This window comes from Lepidochelys olivacea, assembly GCF_965140295.1.
Source record: "Lepidochelys olivacea isolate rLepOli2 genome assembly, chromosome: 4".
Lineage (NCBI taxonomy): Eukaryota > Metazoa > Chordata > Testudines > Cheloniidae > Lepidochelys > Lepidochelys olivacea.
This window is the reverse complement of record NC_140414.1, coordinates 36,933,171-36,950,291: the sequence shown is the minus strand read 5'-3', so window position 1 is coordinate 36,950,291 and position 17,121 is coordinate 36,933,171. Positions and strand designations below refer to the sequence as shown.

The following is a 17,121-nucleotide window of genomic DNA, read 5'->3' as shown; positions in this document are numbered from 1 at the left end:
CTTAAGGAACCCGACTATGAAAACCCACGGGAGGCTTGGCCACATTTCAAACAATCAGGATGGGATTTTTGAAGGCAATCAGTGTTGACGCGCCTATTAAAGCTTTACCAATAGCTAAAAACTACACTAGGAACAGACTTAGACCAACTCCAAGTTTTTTGAAAATCCCACCTATTGGATTTTGAAGTGAGTGGAAATTAAAAACATAACCAGGTAGCTATCCCTTCAGTTGTACTCACTTTAAGGCCAAAAAAATGCAAATTGCCAATGTTAATCAGTGCCTGTAATTTACAAAGATACTTTTTATTTTCAGTCAGTTTGGGAGGAAAGTTAACATTTCTTCAAAAACTTAAATTATAAGAGAGTTAAGATGATATACAGTACGTTTGATAACAGTTTCCATTAGAGGTTAGCGCAATATCTTCTCATTGACACTTAGAGAGGATTTTTCAGGAGGATTTTCTTTAGAACAAGCTATGCAGTTATTGAACAATAAAGGAAATGGGTAGCTATAAATGATGTTTTAAGGCTATATTCAGATCTCATATAGTCATCTGCACACCCGAAATTGTGCCTGAAATGTATGGAAAATGGTGCTCTCTGCTGACATAGTGCAGCTTGTAGAGTCTGTTAGTTACATCCCCAATTAATGAACTCCATGTGGGCAGAACCCTCCATCCTTGCTAACTGCCATTCACTTTGGTGACATTCTGCATGGATTCAGGGGTGAACCTACATAGAGCTCATTGCAAGATCAGGGACTTTGGCAGGAGGACTGAGAATCATGCAAAAAGATGACCCAACAGAGCAAGTTAAATGTTGTCTCCTCTACCAAAATGGAAGTGGACTGAACAAGCTCAGTAACCTTAAATACTTCTTTTAACCTTTTGCAGGGGGCCAGTGACAATTCAGTAGACTCCGTCAATCAAATCAGGCAGAGTAATCTTTAGAGGTGAGTGACAAACTCTTTGACTAGGGGTGGTTTGGAAGCTGAGCCATTATATGCTGTACACCAACAAAGTGAAAATGTAGCTGTTTATAGTATTAATCTTGCCTCTTGCTATAATGTTCATTTGTTTAACCCATTCAAGCATAGATAGTGGCATAATAATATTGTATACTGATGAAAGGCCCATTCACTACTTGTGAGACCAATGAAAATTCAGAGATCCACCTATTGGTACATGCCTGTACATTTGCATGTTGAAAGGGCAGAAGAAATGCACTGACCTGTGATATACCATCTGCACTAACAAAACTTCCATATGCCCAGTCCTAATTGCAAAATGATTAAAACCTGGGTGGGTCTTTCTTCTGGGGATGAAATAGATCCCTATTCTAACCAATTTACCTGAACCCTGAAGGGCTGTAACATGTTTTAACTGTCTTACCAAATCATATCTTGGTACAAAGTATGTTTTAATCCTTTTAGGATGAGCTAACCCAAGGTATGTCCCAATAAGAATTTGAAATTAGGACTTTAATGTCATCCTTATGGACAGGGTGTGCAAGACTAGATACAGGTTTTTGTTGAAACCAGAAATAACTTTTATAAGATCATACATAATGATACATTGAGCTTACATTTAATTATTTTAAAAGGTCATAAGGCCTTTTGTCTTCTGGCTGTACCTTTTTGAAATATTACGGTTGTCTTCCTAGAACAATTAACTTTGCTTCTAACTTTCTTAAAGATAAGTTTGTCAAATTTAAAATTGATTTCAATGCTGATAATAAAGCTTTTTCATTTAAAAAAGGCTAGACAAGTGGAGAAATTCAACATTTCTCCATGGAGTTGTACATTTCTCACACCCAAAATGGATGACTAAAAGAAAAAGCTCAATATTCTGACAGATATTTATTCCATCTACAACTAACATTTTAGCTCTAAACGTTGTGTTGTAGTTTTCTAAGCAGTCTGGCAAGGACCTTGTACAGATGCAAGATTCAGTGGCCAGTTATATTTCAATGCATTAGCGCAATTGACTCACTTGTGCTGCTTAGATAGTAACAATTATTATCAGCACAGACTGTGGCCCATCCTGTCAATAGCAAAAGTGCCACTGACTTCAACAAGCTCAATGCTGCAGATAGTAAAAGCACCTCCTTAGAGGTGCTCAGCATCCTACGCTCCCAGGGAGATCAATGGGAGTTAATAGTAGGCAGCATCGTGCTCATCAGCTGGTGTAAACTAGCTTAGTACTATGACAACCCATTGAATTACACACTAGCTGAGGATCTGTCCCTTTGTTTTCAGTCATAACCTCATGAAAAAAATCACACTAGTATTTAGGGCCAAACGATAGAAAATGTCAGGACACTGCTGATTTATCAATGGTCACTAGCAGAGGGTCAAAGAACACACAGAGCTCACATACTGTATTTTAGCTTGAAAGCACAGCTGCTATTTACCTTGCAGCTGAACTCTGTAAATATAAGAAACATAAATACATTAGTAACCACACACATTTACACAACACAGTACTAGCAATATTAAGGGATGCAGTGCCTACTCTACATAACAGCCTTTTGTTAATATAGATACAGCAGAGTAAATGCTATTTGATACGCAACACACCCTTCTTTAAAAGTTAATGGCAGTAAAATAGCCAAAGTTCAGGTCCAGGCCTCAGTTGACTTCAGATTATGAAGTCAAACAAATCGCACAGCATATCTTTATCATCAGTGTGTCATCATCATCAGTATGGCAAAACACAGAACAGCAGTTAATATTACCACTGTGAGTTGGAGATCTCTTCTGAAGACATTTAGCCACATTTGGCTCTCCTGCCCATTTAATAGGAGCATCTTTCAGGCATGGTACACTGTACCTTTATCACACACAAGTATGTGGACAGGAATAATAGTAAAAACACCCAATATTGGCTTGAAGTTTGCATCCTTACAGACAATTTGCATTATTTTAAGTGGAGTTTCACTGGGATTTGCACAAAGCGGGCTAACTAGGTGATCACTGTCCATATTTTCCACTTTGGCCCACAGTTTTCTTTTAACTTGATGGGAATAGGATTAAAGGGAAAGAGAAATTGTATATGTTCTTTGCCAGTCTAGGGGTGTTGCTAATGTTCTTCAGAGCAGCGGCCTTTCCTCAAGCTCACATCATCTAATCCAATGTCCCCGGTTCTGCCCTTCCCTTTTTCACCTTTGAAAATAACCTGGGGAAGGAAATAAGACACAATCAGATGTAAACTTAAAACAACTTGACAAGAATGGCTACCTGTTCTGAAGGGTCCCAGCAAGAGCATGGTCAGTCCTAGCCTCAGGGAACTTAGAGACATATCCCTGGATGTTGGTATTTGTAATGGATAAAACACTTCCAGTGATCTATAGAAGTGTACTTACTCTACTGATGGAAGCAGTGTTCAGGGAGGAATCTCTGTCTCCAAAGATGGTGGTCCTTCTCTTTACTGGAAGGAATGATTTAAATATATCTAATCCATTGCTTTAAAGATACCTCTAAAGAGCCATTTTATTTTTTGTAGTATTTTGAAAACATTTTCCCTTCCACATCGCAAATTGATCAGTTTGAACACTGGATGTATTATAAGCTGGATCTAGAAATAGTATCCCCTGTATAACATGTTCCAAGCTTCTGCAAAAATGTGCTAATCTAAGGCTTCCTACAACGTGATGTAGCAAATGCTGCGTATCTGTGTTTTAAACTAAAAATGCACCTAGTTTGAATGAGGGAGAGCTCAACAAATTTAAAGTAGGATGAAGAAGAGACTATAAGGTGAGAGGACCATGGCAGAATAATATGCTGTAGAATGTTCCCTAAAGCCAAACTGGTACTAAACTCTACCTGAGCCTGTTTATTTTAATCCATCCACAATCACTAGTATCTATCACCTGCACGGCTGCACTCAAAGACTGAACTGTTTTAACATGAGCAAACGTTATTTTGTCCATGGTCTGAAAATTAATCAAACATTCCAGCAAGATTCCCTCCTTAGATGGGAGAACCTGACACATGCATGCTCCTTAAAAAAAAAACCAGCAACAGGATATGTACACAGTGACCCTGTCAAAACTAGAATTTAGATAAAATTCATGTAGGATTTTGCAATACTTTACTACAATCAGACTTTATTACTGATGTAGAAAAAGTCAATACAAAAGCATGATCTACTATCAATTCTGTAAAATAATTCTGGTGTTTACTACATTCCCTTTAGGCCTTTTGGATTAATGAGGGAAGTTCAAGCAAAAAGACAGTATGTATATTGGATATATTGGCTTAAATTTTCAGAAACAACAAATAGTTTTAGATGCCCACTGGAGGCACCTTAAAAAGACCTTTTTTTTTTTTCCAGAAAGCGTCGGAGAGCCCATAGGGCTGTCAAGATGGGCATCCAAAAACTAGGGTACTGAAAATCATTACTCATATTTTAAAATATGAGTAATCTTGCAAATGCATCTTGTTGTTGGAGTTTCTGTGATAAAGGGGCTGTTTGCTGAGCTGTGATGTCGCCTTATTCTGAGAGCCAATAGACTATTTTTAAAAGAATAAGGAGAAAAGGAGCGGGTGTTTATAAATCCATCTCTAGGTGCTGTCGTCCTTGTTCACAAGTTCTAGTGACCTCCTATATTTGTTTAGTTTTTAGTCAGGAAGAATATTTTATATTGGTAATTAGTATTTTTACATATGATGGAGGAAAAATATGTCCCTGGTGTGACTCCACTGCCAGGCATGAATTGGGCCCTTTTATTTAGAAATAAAACATAGGCTGATACTAGACCTAGGAGATGCTAGCCCGATGCTTCAACCTCTTATATTGAAAACTGTATAGACAGCTATACTTACACTTTTGATGCCTGAGTCTTGCAAAGTTATTTGCGTTTGTCTCCAGCCGTGGCCACCATTTCTTCCCCAAACCGCTGGTCCATGAGCACCATTTTTTCTTAAAAACACTTGGAGTAGACCAGAGTGTAGTCCAGATACCTTATGTCTAAAGGACAGACACAAGTCCCCTGAATGACCTAACTGGCCAAGTGGCAGGACCAAACGTGCTATTTTTCCCTCTTTGCCTTTGGGTTCAGAGATAGTCACATACTGTCCACCTGCAAAAGAAAAGGCAGCTCTTTTTAAATGTTTCCAAGCAAGGTCAGTACCCTTCACGTACAAAGATGCATGTATTTGATGTGCCATGAATCTTGCAAATTCCTGTCTCTTAGGGATTTCAAACTCCAGGACTTCTTAGAAATCACTGTTGTAAATGTGTTGCTGTGCTGCATTAGCTGTGGTAGAGGAGATTTAAATTTCCGTTACAAGTCATTGACTCTTTGACAACACTGCTGCATAGGAAATTTCACTCAGAAGACTTAACGATAAACTAAGCCTCCTAAATATTATTCTAGATAGCAGTTATGAAATGACAAGTTTTAGGCATTCTCATTAATACATAAAAAGAAAAGGAGTAATTTTGGCACCTTAGAGACTAACACATTTATTTGAGCATAAGCTTTCATGAGCGACAGCTCACTTCATCGGATGCATGCAGCTCACAAAAGCTTATGCTCAAATAAATTTGTTAATCTCTAGGGTGCCATAAGTACTCCTTTTCTTTTTGCGGATACAGACTAACAGGGCTGCTACTCTGAAACCTGTCATTAATACATTTACATTATGAACAAACGGTAAAATTTTTGAAAAATCTCAAGTCCCATTTTCAGAGATGACTTAGGCATTGAGTAGCCTAAGTCTCATTGCACTCTCCGGTGAGTCTTCTGTTAGAATGATACTGTTCATGTGAACGTTGTGACGTTGCACCCCATAATGCTTTATAGAAATATGTTTGAGTGTAAATATGGCATAACTGGAATATGTTTTTTGCTAGATATGCCATGTAACACATCTTTGCAAAGGTTATGTTCTACTGAATGTATTCATCCTATTCGTATGCATGTATCATTTTTATAGCTGAAGTTATGAGCGTTGTCTCTATGCTTGTATTTAAAGTGTTTGCTGTAGGAAGCACCTAATCAACATAGTGTGAAGGTGTTATTCAAGTAATTGGGAGTACTTAGCTAACAATGGACCTTGACAGACACCAATCCACATCTGAACTTTCCTGGGAACGTTCAGACTAATGTGGGCAATGGCGTCGGCCTGTAGAGATCTGAGTCGTGCATGGACATGTGATTTGCCCATGTGACTCCAAAACTCCATCTTGTAGCTGTGATTCTACACAGGGGGAGAGAGGGGTTTCCACTCATGAGAGCGAGACTATATAAGCCCCTGGAAATCCCTCCATTTTGTCTTCAGTCTAGCCTGTAAAAGAAGCTTATTGGAACATCTCTGAGGGTGAGATTTACCTGCATTTAGTTTCCTACTATATTAGGCTTAGACTTGTGGGTTTTTGATTTACTTTGTTCTGTCTGTTATTACTTGGAACCACTTAAATCCTACTTTTTATATTTAATAAAATCACGTTTTGCTTATTAATTAACCCAGAGCAAGTAATTAATTTTTGGGGGAGCAAACAGCTGTGCATATATCTGTCAGTGTCATAAAGGGTGAACAATTTATGAGTTTACCCTGTATAAGCTTTATATAGAGTAAAATTGATTTATTTGGGGTTTGGATTCCATTGGGAACTGGGTATCTGGGTGCTGGAGACAGGAGCACTTCTTAAACTGTTTTCAGTTAAGCTTCAGCTTTTGGAGGATGTGGTTCAGACCTGGGTCTGTGTTTGTAGCAGGCTAGCATGTCTGCCACAACCAGGCAGGGCACTGAAGTCCCAAGCTGCCAGGGAAAACAGGCGTTGAGGTAGTCTCCGCACATAAAGTGGCAGTCCGAAGGTGGTTTCTGTGACCCAACCCGTTACAAACGTCATTCAAAAACCCATTAATATCCCCATTCCTTTAGTGAGAGATACCTGCACATAAATATAATGCAATAAATGAAAACTAGAAGACCTCATGGCAGGACATTTGTAAAAGCCAAAATCAAACATGTAATCCCAACAAATTCTTCTAGTGCTCCTTTTTATGTAGACTGCTAAACTGTGATAAATGAGATTTTAGCTCTTCTAAAAATCCCATAACCATACCAAGAGGATTTTTTAAAAAAATTTGAACTGATTAAAGCTAGAGCAGGGTTTCAAAGTTGGAATGGGACCCTAGGGTAGGGGGAGGGAACACAATTTTTTTACAAATCTGAAATTACTAGAAAAAAATTACAAAACAATAATATCCAACTGAGAACTCCATGTTCTAACCATAAAACAAACAGCTTTGATATCACAGCAGAATGTCAAAATTCACTTTAAAGGTCTTAGCATTTTCAGGCTCTCAGACTTCAACAGCTCACATTTCATGGAACATTTCTGATTTACTATTTTTTCCATATTGTAGAGATATACAGAATTTACTTAATTATAATAGTTCAACCTTTTACTATGAAGTTTAGTCGCAGTTTTAGTCAAACTAGACTTGAATGTTTCTTGTTGAGTTTGATCATTAATGTTGCATAAATGTTTGTTTTAAGCAAAGCTATAATGATTTTCTTTAAAAATCATTTCTTTGCAAGAAAATATGAATGTGATTTTAACGATGTGCCAAAACAAAGCAAACAATTGAATTACAAGAAAAAAAAGTCTATAATCTTCAGCAAAGCATTTAAGCATATGTTTAAAGTTAAGCATCTGCCTGAATTCCATTGACTTCTATGAGACAAATCACATGCTTAAATGCATTGCTGAATTGGCTATTCAGACAGGAACAGTCATGCAGTACAATCTACTTAAAAAAATGCTATGCTTTGTCTACATATCGTTTTTGGAACTGTACAATAAAATTGGTAGAAAAATTTCTGTTAGTTCAGTATGACTGTCTAGCATGGACACAGTTATACCACGATAAAGGTGCTTATTATATTAGTACAAACACTTTAAACCAGTAGAACTGCATCCACTCTAGAGAGTTGCACAGATTTATCTAAATCAGTAGGAAAACATTTAATTATGACGAAATAACTGGCTCTGTGGATGAGGGGAAAGCAGTAGACGTGTTATTCCTTGACTTTAGCAAAGCTTTTGACACGGTCTCTCACAGTATTCTTGCCAGCAAGTTAAAGTAGTATGGGCTGGATGAATGGACTATAAGATGGATAGAAAGTTGGCTAGATTGTCGGGCTCAATGGGTAGTGATCAATGGCTCCATGTCTAGTTGGCAGCCGGTATCAAGCAGAGTGCCCCAAGGGTTGGTCCTGGGGCCGGTTTTGTTCAATATCTTCATTAATGATCTGGAGGATGGCATGGACTGCACCCTCAGCAAGTCTGCAGATGACACTAAACTGGGAGGAGAGGTAGATACGCTGGAGGGTAGGGATAGGATACAGAGCGACCTAGACAATAGGGATTGGGCCAAAAGAAATCTGATGAGGTTCAACAAGGAAAAGTGCAGAGTCCTGCACTTAGGACGGAAGAATCCCATGCACCGCTACAGACTAGGGACCGAATGGCTAGGCAGCAGTTCTGCAGAAAAGGACCTAGGGGTTACAGTGGACGAAAAGCTGGATATGAGTTGACAGTGTGCCCTCGTTGCCAAGAAGGCCAGTGGCATTTTGGGCTGTATAAGTAGGGGCATTGCAAGCAGATCGAGGGACATGATCTTTCCCCTCTATTCAACATTGGTGAGGCCTCATGTGGAGTACTGTGTCCAGTTTTGGGCCCCACACTACAAGAAGGATGTGAAAAAATTGGAAAGCGTCCAGCAGAGGGCAACAGAAATGATTAGGGGACTGGAACACATGACTTATGAGGAAAGGCTGAGGGAACTGGGATTGTTTAGTCTGCAGAAGAGAAGAATGCTGGGGGGGGATTTGATAGTTACTTTCAACTACCTGAAAGGGGGTTCTAAAGAGGATGGATCTAGACTGTGGTAGCAGATGACAGAACGAGGAGTAATGGTCTCAAGTTGCAGTGGGGTAGGTTTAGGTTGGATATTAGGAAAAACTTTTTCACTAGGAAGGTGGTGGAATCTCCTTCCTTAGATATTTTTAAGGTCAGGCTTGACAAAGCCCTGGCTGGGATGATTTAGTTGGGGATTGGTCCTGCTTTGAGCAGGGGGTTAGACTAGATGACCTCCTGACATTCTATGATAATTAACTTCACAGAGTGTGTGTGTGTAGACCTTCACCTGTTTTCTACATACAAGGTAAACCTGAAGAAATAGCATAGCACCTTTAAAATGCAGCTTTTGACAAACCACTTTAAAAAAACAACTAAATATCAGGGCTTTTGAAAGCCAACAAACAATTGGCCAGTTGCAAGAATAAATCTGTGAAATAACTGGGGTTTTGTTTGGTTGGTTTTAACAGTTTATAAGTAGCAGCAGTGTATGTGTATGAAGCTGGGGAACATAGAATGTAACTGGTAAAAAAAAATATATATATATAAGAGTTCTAGCCAGCTAGCCAAGTGATATTTTTTAAACTGATGCTTTTCAAAACAACCCTTGAGTAAACAAAATTCATGCACTTTATAATCAAAAACTCATTGTAGGCCACACTTTGTTCGAGGACACAAGCATCTTAAACCTGATCTGTATGTCATGCTAAATTATGTCTTTTCGGAGCCACATGAGAAAGGAGTAGTGCTTAGGGGCACCATATAAAGTGTCTGGAAGGCATAATACCAATACAAGCCTGGAGGGGAAGTGTGGAGATCATGCTTCTTGCTACACCTGTTGAACAGTTTTAATCAGTACTGCCCCCAGTGCAGCCACCCTTCAAGGATGATGGCCCTGGCCTGACTCCATCAGATGAGGATGCCTCTATTGTAGTGCTGGAGGAAAGGACTTCCTGCACCCTCCCACCCACACTGAGGCTATGATTTAACTCATAGTATTTTACAACTGGGGAATGCATTTCTTTTCAGTGTCTACAATCCAATCACAAGGCATTCTGTCTATGATGTAATCCCATAGGGTCTAATGGAGAGCTAAAGGAGTGTGTTTAATCTCCATCCCTTTGGTGAGAGGGCTGAAGGGGAAGGCATGTTCAGGACTGTATGTTTAAAACAGAATTTCACCGTATAGCTCTCAATACTATGTGGAGACAGATTTGGTGGCAAAAATTGACTAGCTTCCAGCCTTGTTTTTTGGTCTAAACTCACTGTATTCTTTTTGTAAAGAGAGCAGATTTTCTGAGGTGTGTCAGTATGCCGTGGTTCACTGCCCTGAGTGAATACCAATTGGGATCCAGAAAGAGCCTGTGATTTGTGACATGGTTCATTAGTGCCCTTTTTTGTTCCATTCAGCTCAATATTCCAAGGTCCCTTTTTGCTACCCAAGATGTACGCTGCAGATTTTGAAAAATCATATATAGTAAAAATCTACCCTCCTTCCCTTTTTACTAAAACAGTTTTCTTGTGTACATACTTTTGTAATATTTTATACTGGATTTCTGTAAACTTTGCTCTGACTTGAGAATGTTAAGGTAGAAACAGAGCTTTGTACAGTAGAGCCAAAATTATTTCCAGCTTTGCCCACAATTTTAGTATTACCATACAAATAATTATGGTGGAATGGCAATTTTAAAAATATCTCCTCATACCTTCGAACTATAAATTTTACTTCAAATAGGATAAAATAAATTGGGCCACATTCTAAGTTCTATTCTTTCCTCCTTAATTGAATAGGGAAAACACTTTACTGTTCCTTCATAAACATTCCTATTTAAAAGGATACAGGCTAACAAAGAGCCAGCTCCCCAGTTGAAATATGTTGGTGTAGTTCCATTAAATTTTGGTAGCAGCCTCCCCCCCTACATTTAATGTGAGCAGGAGCAGGTCCTAAAACCATTGAGTTGTAGGCCATTTCTTAAACTACTGTAAATTAGCAAAGTTTTGAGAATTTCCTTCTGCTCAGATTAAATGTAATGGGAGCTCTGTCACCAACTTCAAAGGGAGCAAGCTTGGGTTCTTAAACTAAAACAGGTGTGACTAGACAAAGTTATTCTACCTGATGGATCTCTAAATGGTTCCCAGTGCAAATCATCATCTTTATCTTTGATCCATCCACACAGACCACTATCAAAGTTACAGCTGTGCACCAGGATACCTGCAAAAAACAGACCAGAAAGACACATCATAACAGTTCTTGATCCTTAGGGCTGGTGGACGACTGACCCACTTTTTGACTGGATAGAATTTACAAGCCTTACAAAAAATAAAGTGCAATATATTGAGCCATGCAAAAAGAAGCTCCAGCAATATTAACAAGTACTAGGCAAATAACAGTATCACTTAAGATACTATTTAGAGCACAAACCTGTGTTAATAAAATCCATGTTTGTAAAAAGAATGAGACCAATTAGTTGACGGGACAAAGTTAAAACACAGATGGTATAAAAACAGCTGATATGCAGGTATCCTGCAAAACTCTATCCGAATAGAAAACTAGATAAGTACCTGGATCATCGTTCGCTTCATCCTCATCCGCACTAATCCCTCTTTCAATTTCAAATATTTCAAATAGATTATTGCTCACTCCAGGCTGTCGTGGTACTGTAAGAGAAAGTAATTTTTAAGGAAATGAATGAGGTAGATAAGGAAGTAGGTCATTGACTACTTTTATCTTTTATTAAAGGCAGAGAGAAAGCCTCAGGCTTAGGCTCTTCTTGATGAATTCATTATATTTAATTACATTTCACATGAAGATTCATAAACTTCCCGCCTCAGTGATTTATGCTGGAACATTTATCTGAGCTCTGTAAAAGGTGATTCAAAAAAATTCTGTCCTTAAAATAGGATTTTCTCTGCAAATACATTTTCAAATAAATAAAACAATCAAATGTACTCTCTGCTAAAGCATCATCAGCACCAAGTCAGCGTCTCAAAGGTTCTGGATCCAACTTTCACTGATGGTAAGGGGAGTCTGATGTCACACATGTGAGAATCTGCAATAATACCCCATGCATCTGACTAGCATTTAGAAACACACAATTAGACATTGAACCATCTCACTACAAAAGATTAGAATAAAATTTGACAATCCCTAAATGATGAAGATCAGGATTATATTTTGGAATAGGTGATACGGTTTACAATACTGCTGCCTGAGGATCAAACAGTAATCTGAAGAGATAATTGAGCATGCAAAAGAGAAAATGTGAAGTCAGATGTATTTCAGTTGAGTAAGTCTACCAAAAAATCCAGGCTTCTGCCTCTGTGCTTTTTGTCCTCCTTTGCACTATTGGTTAAATTTATTCTATGCAAAAACCTAGTTTAATGTAGCAAAATAATAGAGCCAGGTCTTCTATTTACCAGAATTTCACTTAATACACATGCTGAGTACTGCTCAAGAATGGGACATTGAGGAACACTGGACAAATAAGTAACATAGCAACTTGCTCCCAGTCCCTCTCCCCCACTGCTGCTGCCTGTGGAACTGAATGATGTGCAATCTGGCAAAAGGGAGGAGAGGAGGCTAAGGAGGTGCTCTGGGACTGGGTGATGGGTGGCTAAGGAGGTAGCTCCTCCCACCCATCACCCAGTCGCCGAGGACCTCCTTAGCCTCCTCTCCTCCCTTTCCCAAGGCTGCATATCATTCAGTTCCAATGCAGGAGACGTGGCATTTCCAAAGGACGATGTCACAACCTCTTGATTTGGTGCTTCCCAACCCTGAGAGCTAAGTACCATGTGCACCTGGGAGGAGGAGGAGGGAAGAAGGATTAACCCCCAACTAGGAGCATCAGAACCCCTCTGAACACTGACCCCAATACCACTGCCTTGCTTTGTGATCTTGGACAAGTCACTTATCCTCTCCACATTTTATTTTGCCTACCCAATAAGGATGTTGCAAGGCCTCACTAAAGAATATTAAGTGCCAGACTAAATTCTTTGGGGGTGGGGACTGCCTATTCTGTGTTTGTACAGTACCTGTCATGGGGCACTGGTCTCTGCTCTACTACAATACAAATTATAATCACAGGCCTCCCAAGTGCCACACATTTCTCTTTAATGTGCCTTTTGCCTCCGTTTTCTCAAACACTGCAAGGCAGCATGAGCCAAATGTCTCCAGGTCTCATTCAGGCACAAGGGAGAGAGAAGGGGCGGGATAGGCAGGCAGCCTTCCTGCTTAAGGACTTCCAGCACAACTGGAGCAGGAGAGAGAGTGCAGCTCCAGCCTGCACACCTGGCAAGACACACACAATGGTCAGGTAACAGATGTCACTACAGTGTGAATCGTAGGAACTCGGGATATCCGTTCCTGCATCACCCTTGTGTCTCATTTTATGCACATCTCAACCCCTGCCATACTCTTTGCCTTCACTACACCCTTGTCCTATCTCCTCCAGTTACCTGACTCTCCACTGCTCTAGAGCCAAATGCCTCATTGACTTCCCCTCTTCCCCCGGCATGAAGGACTCAAAAATGGCGAGAGGTATTTTTCTGAAACTTTCCAAAAAAATATCTGGGCAGAGAGCATTGATAATTTCAGCCATAAAGAGATGTGTGTGAGAAAGTTAGGAGCAGTTAAAAAGGGGGAGTTTAGAATGGAAGCTGGAATTCAACCATAAACATAGCTGTCGCTATAATACAGGCTCTGTGCCCCAGTTGCTGCGCTCAGCTGTGTAACAACTACACAGAAAGGAAATAATGCCTTTGCCCATGAGGGATTCTTTGACTATGAAACTTGTAAAAGACAGGACTCCTTGAAATTAAAAAGGCCCTGGAGGGATTCATATTTGCAGAATATAGAATGGCTGCAATGACTGTTACTTACTTACACTGCCACTTAAATACACTGACCTTGAAATTCCAGACAGTTCCAGGGACCCTTATTATACTAAAGGTTCTCAGTGCTGCCTTGACTCAAGATATTCTGTAGCATTCTTCTAACCACATCTGTGTGCCAAATTTAGGTCTCCAGATACAGTACACAAATGTTGTGTCTGAAGGACAGCTGTAAGCTGTAGCTAACTAGATTATTGCACTCGTTACAGCTGAATTGAAAATTCCTCTTCCAGCCACACATATAGCACATCATTGATGACAGTAGCAATGCATTTCAGACTTGTCCTCAGATATTAAAGCTCCCTGTGGTGCTTAGAATATTTATGGTTTTATTTAATTATTCATGCCATCAAAACATAAAATAAGAACAAGATGCATGCTCGCAATTCAGTTTTAAAATAACTTCTAAACTGTACCAATAGGCTTTTTAGATGACTGAAAATAAAGATAAATTTAGGTGATTTAAGATTCTGACCAGAAATTAATATGGTTATTTCTATTAAATCACACCCAAACTGAGGAAGAAAACACTTTTTATCCAGAGTCTTTTTTGCACTGGAAGCAATGTGTAAATAACACTGTTGAATGTGTACTCTAACCTGTCAAATCCAGGGAACTGGAAAACACTCAGTAATATAAACAGAATCTTAAATCAGGATCAAATAGTTTTTATAATATATGATTACAACTTTTGGAATTTGAACAAAATAACCAGGTAATGATAAGAGCTTGACCAAACACAAATACGTCCTTTAACGGTAACAAATTACATGTTATGAATAAGATATTTTTAATCCTTGTACGCAACATTCATGTATGTTAATAATCAAGCAAGCTCCGCACGCACCAGGACCCACGAACTCAAAGGGGCACTAGACCCTGCCATAAAAAGAGACATAAAACCTGCAGACATATCTCCACGATTACGATGATCGATCACAACACATGGGTTCTACACATACCGATCACAGGTGATACCTCATCTAGTGCAATAAATGGCCCAGTAACAACTGTGTGGGTGAAATGAGACAATCACTACACTCTTGTATGAACTCTCACAGAAAAATAAAAGACAAAAACACCATATCACTTGTGGACAAATACTTTTCACAAAACAATCACACCATATCTGACCTCTCAGTCCTCATCTTCAAAGGAAACCTGCACAACACCTTCAAAAGACAGCCCTGGGAGTGTAAATTCATAATTTTGTTATACACTAAAAATCATGAACTCAATAAAGACACTAGATTTATGTCTCATTACAAATTCCTAGAACCCACTAACCCACCTTTCTTTTGTGACTGCAGAGGTGTCAGCTGCCCACTTCACCTTGAATGGTCACTTGCAACATGTTAACTCCTTATGCTAATCAATCTGTTCCACCTTGTATTTAGCTGTGACACTCTGAGTACCTTTCCCAGGTCTAAAGAAGAGCTCTGTGTAAGCACTAAAGCTTGTCTCTCTCACCAACAGAAGTTGGTCCAATAAAAGATATTACCTCACCCACCTTGTCTATTAATCAAACAAAAGGTTAAAAAAAATTCTGCAGTAAACTGGATATTTTCCTTTATATTTCGGTCATCTTTAAGAACAGTTATTTTTCTTATTATTTTCTTCCATTGTAAATTCTTTAGCATTAGGAATGTGTCTGTCCATTTGTAAAGTAATGTAGGTCATGTTCTTATACTCTCACTCATGCTGAACAGCACCTCCTTCACAAATAGTCCCAATGACTTCAGTGTGACCGTTTGCAGAGCAAGGTATAGTGTAAGTAAGAGTATTAGAATTTGGCCTTTTCATCTATAGCGCAATACATCATTTTTAATAATAGTTTTCGCTATTTTGTTTTTAACATCTGTTTTGCTTATACATTAATTTTCTTTAGCTTTAACATTACAAAAAAGCCCATATAAAAGCTCTACATACCCTGAAAATAGTTAATATTTATGCTATTGCGTGGTTAGTGTAAGTCTAATATACAAATGGAGATAATCATTAACCTCAGCAAGCCAACAAACCAAAATGGAAAAGCTCCAGAAAAGACTCTGAGCCCCTGTTGTAAACAAAGACCTACTCCTTCCCCAAAACCCTATCCAACAAATGGCATTTGCAGCATGCCCATGTTATTGAGTACAGGCTATTTCAGTCCAAAGAGGGGAGCAAGTTTCAGAGTCCTGGGGCCCTCACTGAGAATACCCTGCTCTTCTTTTATAATGAGGGTGATCCAGCTTGAACTCCTCTTCCTACTGGAGCTATGGCAGTAGGACACCGGGAAAGAGATGGTCTCTCAGATAGGCAAGTTTAGCAGTAATGCCTACACAAAAGGTTTAAGATCCATTTCAGTTAGGTGCTTAAGCACCTGCCTAACTTGAAGCATGTGACTAGTGTGATGGATTTTTGTTGAATCAGGGACTTATCAATTGGCAGTAAAATTCCCATTAAGGATTTTTAAGAATTTGTATTAAAAAATTCTAATCGCTACACAGAGCATTACAATCAGAAGTGAATCAGTTTGAAAGATACCACAGAAGTGTTTTTAAATGAAATAAAACAGAATAAGTAACTATCAAAGAGGGAGTCTGCTGAAAGTCCAGTGACAAAGTAGTATAGAACTAGAGTTGGATGAATAGTGAAAAATAAATTTTCAAGAAAATGCAATTGAATAAAAACTGCAAATTTGCTTTGGCACCCAGAGATCCATTTTATGTGCTATTCAGACTCAGGAGCTGGGGCCTGTCTTGGAAGTTCATTGGGCTTCACACCAGTGGATGGAGCAGCACTGACATCTTATAAGAGAAATTTTCCATGAGCGTTTCCATATGAGGAGAGATTAAAAAAGACTGGGACTTTTCAGCTTGAAAAAGAGCTGACTAAGGGGGAATATAATAGAGGTCAATAAATTATGAATGGTGTGGAGCAAGTGAATAAAGAAGTATATTTACCCCATTACATACACATGAAACAGGGGTCACACAATGAATTAATAGGCAGCAGGTTTAAAACAGCCATAAGGAGGTACTTCACGAAGTGCACAGTAAACTTGTAGAACTATTACCAGGGGGATGTTGTGAAGGCCAAAGGTATAACTGGGTTCAAAAAAAGAGTTAGATAAATTCATGCAGAATAGGTCCATCAATGGCTATTCGTCAAGATGGTCAGGGACACAACCCCAGCCTCTGATTGCCAAAAGCTGAGAGTGGACGACAGAGGATGGATCACTCAATACATTGCTCTGTTCTGTTCACTCCCTCTGAAGCATCTGGCGTCGGCCACTGTCAGAAGACAGGATATTGGACTCAATGTATGATTTTGTCTGACCCAATATGTTCTTATCATCCTACCATCTTTCCTCTTC

General features: G+C 39.1%; 1 protein-coding gene across 3 annotated transcripts in view; it reads right to left on the bottom strand.

Annotated features, from left to right (window-relative positions):
• Window positions 1-293: 293 nt before the first annotated feature.
• Window positions 294-17,121, bottom strand: part of NPNT (nephronectin) — a 93,839-nt gene continuing 77,011 nt past the window's right edge. For 2 of the 3 annotated variants that reach the window (XM_084625928.1, XM_084625929.1), the window contains 4 exons: window positions 11,436-11,531; window positions 10,987-11,085; window positions 4,826-5,082; window positions 295-3,176 (listed from right to left, as the gene is read on the bottom strand). In XM_084625928.1, coding sequence (XP_084482054.1) covers window positions 3,081-3,176; window positions 4,826-5,082; window positions 10,987-11,085; window positions 11,436-11,531 — 548 coding nt within the window. In that variant the 3' untranslated portion in view covers window positions 295-3,080. Of the gene's footprint in view, window positions 3,177-4,825; window positions 5,083-10,986; window positions 11,086-11,435; window positions 11,532-17,121 lie in introns of all 3 variants that reach the window. The other variant, XM_084625930.1, reaches the window with a different exon arrangement.